Here is a 6,522-nt window from a genome sequence, read left to right on the forward strand (position 1 = left end):
ACGGAAAATGTTGAATTTTCTCTGAAGTAATCAACAAACGTCTCCAGCTACAGCTCGAGTTACACAGTAAGAACCCTTGTCAGTGACTGGGTGAGAAGTTATATTTATGATCTGCCTTATATAAAACAAATCTTTGCAAATAATAATTACTATTTATTGAATGCCTACTACAGGCAAGGCAGACTGTTACATGCTTTGCATACATTCTAACATTTTTTCCAACTCCCTGCCGAGCCAGGTTTGTCCCCATTTTACAGATATATAAACTGAGAGTCATGAAGGTTAAGTAGTTTCCTCGAAGTCAATCAGCTAATAAAGTATGTCAGGGGTGGGCTCTGAACTCACGTCAGTTTGAATGCAAAGCCCACGACTAGAAATAAAATGGGGCTGAAACAGAGCTGGGTCTGGCCGTTTAGAAAACATTAAGATGTTTTCGTTTTTAATGCTAACTCATAGCTTAAACTTCAAACAGTTTTAAAATAATTGTTTTAAAATAACTATTTTTAGATAACTGAGCTTGCACTCTTGACTTAATCGCAGTTGCTAAGAGCAGGGTGCAGAAAGAACAGTGCTGCCTGATTGCCAGACAGACCGGGCTTCTGATTATATCTCCGCCGCTTACTGGCTATGTGCCTAGAGCATCTCTGAGCCTAAATAACATACCTTGCAAAAATGTCGAGAAGATTCCAGTACAGTGCCTGACACACAGATACTGATTTAATTATTATTCCCGTGGTTCTGCAGCCGCCTTCATGCTCCGTGAAAGGCTGGGCTGCTAACTTAGGGGCGAGTTCCTTCAGGGTCGTCTCAGAGATCTTCTCCTGGAAACCTCTCCGGTTGATTCTTTTGTTTCTTCTCTCTCATCTCCTGATTTTTTTTTTTTTAATGGAAAAAATCAGGACAACAAGGAATTATTCTGAAAGGAAATTTACAACTTAAATTATCTCCATAAGTGCGCCACATCACATTTTTGGAGCTTTTAATGTGACTTGGATTAATTCTAGTTTACCTGCCTGCACCAAGGAGCCTCCCATGGGACCCCCGGATCTGCGGCTCCTTTTCCGGACCTCCTTTTAGACGGGCTGTTTTTCACCTGTTCTTGGCCATCCAAGTGCCCCTAGTTCTCAGTTCCACCCCCTTGCAGACCCGCCAACGCCCAGCCTGGGCTCGCTCCGAGCGGCGGGTAAGAACCGCGGCAGGCGGCAGGGAGCGCTAGCGTCCTGCTGCGCGGAATTTGAAGGCCCGGCATCCCGCAGGGGGCGCCCGGTTGCCGGGCGCCCGGCATGGAAAGCGAGTCAAGCCCCGCACGCCCCCTGCGCGGCCCGCGTGACCAGAACGCGCCGGCCGGCCTTCCGGAGAGGGTGGGGTTGGTATATAATGCGCGGAGGTCGAGGTCGGCGTTCCGTTCTGGGCGTTAGCATCGTCCGCTCGCGGCGCCCCGCCAGGTCTCCCAGGTGAGCTGCCCTCGGGCGGAGGCTCTGGTGAGCCGTCTCGAGGCTGGCTTTGGGATACATTGGCCGGTTTGGAGCCCACCAGGCTTCGTCCTAGTAGCTGAGTTTTGATCAATATCTTGGATTTTTTTTTCTTCTAGATTTGGCATTCTACACTGAAGTCATCATGAGCTTTTTCCAAGTCCTGATGAAAAGGAAGGAAGTAAGGTTTTATTTATTTGTTTATTTATGGCTGCGTTGGGTCTTCGTTACTAAGGATGGGCTTTCTCTAGTTGCGGTGAGCGGGGGCTGCTCTTCGTTGCGGTGCACGGGCTTCTCAGTGCGGTGGCTTTTCTTGCGGAGCATGGGCTCTAGGCGCGCGGGCTTTAGTAGCTGTGGCGCAGGGGCGTAGTTGCTCTGCGGCATGTGGGATCTTACGGACCAGGGCTTGAACCCGTGTCCCCTGTATTGGCAGGCGGACACTTAACCACTGCACCACCAGGGAAGTCCCAAAGAAGCAAGTAAATTTTTAAAGCAACTGAAAATCTGACTAAAAATATTAACTTTTAAAGATGTTGAAGAAAGTATAAAATGATATAGAGCTATTCTGTTATATTTCAAGTGTTTCACATTGAAACGTCCGAGTATTTTGTTCTCTGTTAGCTTATTCCTTTGGCGTTTTTCACGACCGTGGCAGCGACTGGAGCTTTGTCTTTTGCTCTGTATTCCCTTCGAAAACCCGATGTGATGTAAGTAGGCATTCATCATTTATAAAAACGTTTTTAGCCGTGTTAGGTTGACCTTCAGTTTATGAAATGCATAGTATCAGATTCCTGGTTTTCCCCCCAGGATAAGAATGTCGAATTGTGAACTTGGTTAGAGTCAGGGCCAGAAAGCATCCAGGTATCAGAAGACTATCAAATGATGATTAGAGATAAAATAGGTTTACTAATATAAGTTCCTTGTATCTAAATACCCTTTCAGCCACTGGCCCTCCTCCTCTTCTCCTGCAGCAAAATAAAGCTTGTTGGGTTTTTTTTTTAACTTAAGTTTTGAAATTTAAAGTTCTTAGACGGTCTTTTGGGATATACATCATCAATCTTAATCATTTTAATAACATTTTAAAATGTCAGTTCATTAGAAAGGTCTTTCCTAACATGGTAGAGTTTATAGATTCAGCTGTCTACGATGAATCTAATCTTAGCCCTGGATATAAGGTAAAATACCATGTGTCCTGGAATATGAGGAAGAGAAAAACCTGACTCTGATATTGACCGGGTGCAGGGCTCCGTAGAGCCGTAATGCTAGGCTGTGGCAGTTCATCACCTACCGGTTTCAAGCCCAGCCCTTCTGCCTCTTCCAGAAACTGGGGTAAGAGCATATTTGCTTGCTCTTAGCCTGGCACTTCCACCCTAATTGCTCTTCAGCTTATGAGAACATTCTCCAGTCTAGGCCAGTAAAGGGAATACAGACCTCCTACTCTGCAGAGGAATTGATCCTTGATGTTTGAGCCAAACTGTGAAGCTTTTTAAAGGAATGTTCCATCAATTTCAATTAACTCAATGCCTAAGTATGCACTCTGAGTCTGTCCCTAGCATATTTATAAACCCAATATCAGACTTGGTTTAAATGCACTTACTTTAATGTTTAATCAGCTTTCTTTTATTTTTAGCATTGATCGAAAAAGAAATCCAGAACCTTGGGAAACTGTGGATCCTACTGCACCTAGAAAGGTATTGCTGCATTAAAACGTGATTTATACTTAGCCGAAACCTTAGCACATTTGTCAGCAAAATAGATGTAATACCTTTTAACCTTTAGCGTGCCATTTAACGTGTAGTGCAAAGGGAGTGCTGTAGGGTTATGGAGATTTAGTTCAAATCTTTGCTCCATTAGTCACAGGTGATTTTAGATAATTTGGCCTCTCTGAGGCTCTCAGAATCTATAAAATGGGCACAATAATAGGGCTCTTCCTCAGAGTTTAGAGGATTAAAGTAGATAAAATAGAGCCCTTTAGCACAGTGCCTGGCCCATAGTCAGCACTCAAATATTAACTTCTATCATTATTGTGACACATCATCTCCTTTTTTAATTTAATTTTTATTTAATATTGGAGTATAGTTGAGTTACAATGTTGTGTTAGTTTCAGGGGTACAGCAAAGTGAATCAGTTATACATATACATATATCCATTCTTTTTCAGGTTCTTTTCCCAAATAGGTTATTACAGCATATTGAGTAGAGTTACCTGTGCTTACTAGTTATCTTGTCCACAGCTCTGTGCCTTTTCCCTTATTGTATAACTTGGATCATTTGTACTTTTGTTGAGTAATTACAGTGAGGAAATTTTAAGAGCCTACTATGTGCCTAGCTCTGTGCTGGGAGCATCATACCTCCACTCAGACGTAGCAGACACACTTTTTGAGCTTCTGGTTCACATAAAACCATAGGAAATTTAAAAATCTAGAAAATTAAAATTCACTTAAAAATCTTAAGTGAAAGTAGGGTAAATGGATATGACCTTTCTCTCTGATCCTGTAACACTCAGGAACCCAAAGGCTCTTTAGAGGGAGAGAGGGATAGAACCAGCCCATATTACTGTTTTAGAGATGGGAAGAGGTGATTCGTTGACTACAAACGTTATGGTGATGCTTCTTACAAAGTGAGCTGTGTACAAATCCCAGAAGGGGGCCTGAGGATGGACAGATCCTAACAAAACATTTTTATTCTTTTTTTAAAGCTTATAACAATCAACCAAGAATGGAAGCCTATTGAAGAGTTGCAGCAGGTCCGAAAGGCAACCAGGTGACCAGTCTTCGCCATTTTCTTCCAAAGAGTACTCTATGAATCTAGTGGAAACACTTCTGCACAAACTAGATTATGGATACCAGTGTGCGGAAATGCTTCTGCTACATTTTTAGGGCTTGCCTACGTTTTCAGATTCTGGATAAAGAATTATAAAGGTAGTGCAACAATAACCACGTAGTCCCAAAATAAGATTCTATGTTTATTTTCTTGTTGTAAATTTGTTTTGCGTATTGAAATTTTTGTGTTTATGATGCCTGAATGTTCTCCTTAAAATGTATAAAGATCTGTTAAATTTGATTGTCTCCAATAAAATACCACTTGTGCGAGATTTCTTAAAGTTCAGGTACATTCTTAAATAGAGGAGAAAGTCTTTTTATGGGAGATAAACACATTCTGAAGCGTGGAACTTCATCTTTTTAAATAACACCCAGTGCAAATTTCTGTATAAACTTTTTTTCCAAGTTCACTCATTCATCAGAAATCTATTGAGTAACTACTGTTATCCAGGCACTGTTCTTGTGCAGCTGAGATAAAGCAATGAACAAAACCAAATTTTGGAGGGAGAGGAATAAAAGATGGTAAGTACAGTGAGGAAAATGAAGACAAGATGGGGTATGAGACTTGCATGGGGATTGGTCTTGGAGGAAGTACTGGGATTCTGGCAGTGATGGGAATGTGAGGCATGCGAGAGTAGCCCTCCAGATGCCAAGGCTAACAGTGGTGCTCCTGTGAGGCTTGGGGAGGGGAGGATGGAGAGCACCCCACAGAGTCTAGGGCTCCTCTTCACTGTGGCCAATGGTCCCTTGGAGATCAAAGGTACGATCAAACGCAGCATGCCCCTCGGCTCCCCCTTGACTGTTCTTGAAAGTGGGACCACATAGAAAATAGCTTTTCATTAACTTTTAAAAAAAATTGAGATACAATTCACAGAACATAGTATTCCTCCATGTAAAGGGCACAGTTCGGTGGTTTTTAGTATATTCACAAAGTTTTACAACCATCTCTACCATCTAATTCCAGAACATTTTTATCACCCCAAAACAACACTGTACCCATTAGCAGTCATTCCCCCATTTCTGACCCCTCTGCCCCCAGCCTAGGGAAACACCAATAAAGTTTATCTCTATAGATTTGCCTATTCTGGGCATTTCAGATAAATGGGATCACACATTATGTGGCCTTGGAGCCTGGCTCTAATTTAGTATAATGTTATCATGATTCGTCCGTGTTGTAACACGTATCAGTATTACGTTCCTCTTTATGACTAATATTCCATTGTATGGATACGCCATATTTTGTTTATCCATCAGTTGACAGACATTTGGATTGTTTCTACCATTTGGCTGTTATGAATAATGCTGCTGTGGACAGCCATGTGTAAGTTTTTGTATAGCCATATCTTTTCAATTCTCTTGGGTGTATACCTGGGTTCATTAACTCTTTTAAATAAATATCATAAATCCCTTTTTCTTAATTTCCATCTGAACATAATAGAAATTTAAGAGTAGGGCTAAATTCTAATCACCTTCACGGCAATAAGAATTAACTAGATCTTTCTAGAGACTTGGCGGTTCTGAAGGGATTAAAGCAAGACTACTTCTGCAACTTCTATTTTCCTTATCACCTCAAATTTTCCCAGGTGAAAATCTCCAATTATTGATTTCAAGGAATTACATGTACCAGTTAGGAAGTACAATTTTATTTGCTTAAGCTTCTAAAGGGCAATGTGGTACCATATAGTCAAATAAAAATGAACAACCTTGTGATGCTTGGCCAATTAGGAGAGCAAATTGTAGTGTTTGGGAGGGGACTGTGCCTTTCAACTTTAAAACACAAACCTGATTGAAATACAGTGGCCTTATGGGGTGAACAAGGCAGTGGAAGGTACCATGCAGCAGGATTGGGAGGGAGAAAGGCCAACAGCAATACTGAAACTTAAATTTCAAAAGGTTTATTGATTTTATTTTTGATAGTATTCTTAGCATTTTCCACACGTTTTATTTTGAAATTTTTCAAATATTCAGAGAAGTTGAAAAACTAGCACAAAAAATACTCACACTTTTTATCACTTAATATTTTGCCACATTTGCTGTATCTCTCTGTATATTATGCTCTTTTAAAATGAACTCTGAAAATAAGTTACAGACATCATAAAGCTATTCATGCCTAAGAGAAAGGACATTCTAGCTGTTATACCATTATCATTCCTAAGAAGATTACCATTAATTCAATACTATCACCTAACATATAATCCATTTCCATTTCCTCTGACTGTATGTCCTTTA

General features: G+C 41.0%; 1 protein-coding gene across 1 annotated transcript; it reads left to right on the forward strand.

The window, feature by feature from the left end:
* The first annotated feature begins 1,306 nt into the window (after positions 1-1,306).
* LOC307182270 (normal mucosa of esophagus-specific gene 1 protein) lies at positions 1,307-4,776 on the forward strand. Its single transcript, XM_079913507.1, has 5 exons — positions 1,307-1,454; positions 1,592-1,653; positions 2,094-2,179; positions 3,103-3,163; positions 4,170-4,776. The coding sequence occupies exons 2-5, from the start codon at positions 1,618-1,620 to the stop codon at positions 4,236-4,238; spliced, it is 252 nt and encodes an 83-aa protein (XP_079769633.1). The 5' UTR covers positions 1,307-1,454; positions 1,592-1,617; the 3' UTR covers positions 4,239-4,776.
* The last annotated feature ends 1,746 nt before the right edge of the window (positions 4,777-6,522 follow it).

This window comes from Stenella coeruleoalba (genome assembly GCF_951394435.1).
Source record: "Stenella coeruleoalba genome assembly, chromosome: 2".
In the NCBI taxonomy this organism is placed as follows: Eukaryota; Metazoa; Chordata; class Mammalia; order Artiodactyla; family Delphinidae; genus Stenella; species Stenella coeruleoalba.

What these genes read in the sequence shown, in the direction of transcription:
- LOC307182270 (XM_079913507.1), top strand. Translation starts at nt 1,618, where the DNA reads ATGAGCTTTTTCCAAGTCCTGATGAAAAGGAAGGAA. An exon ending in TCCTGATGAAAAGGAAGGAA is followed by an intron (nt 1,654 to 2,093) that starts GTAAGGTTTTAT and finishes GTTCTCTGTTAG; the next exon opens with CTTATTCCTTTGGCGTTTTT. An exon ending in CTTCGAAAACCCGATGTGAT is followed by an intron (nt 2,180 to 3,102) that starts GTAAGTAGGCAT and finishes TTTTATTTTTAG; the next exon opens with CATTGATCGAAAAAGAAATC.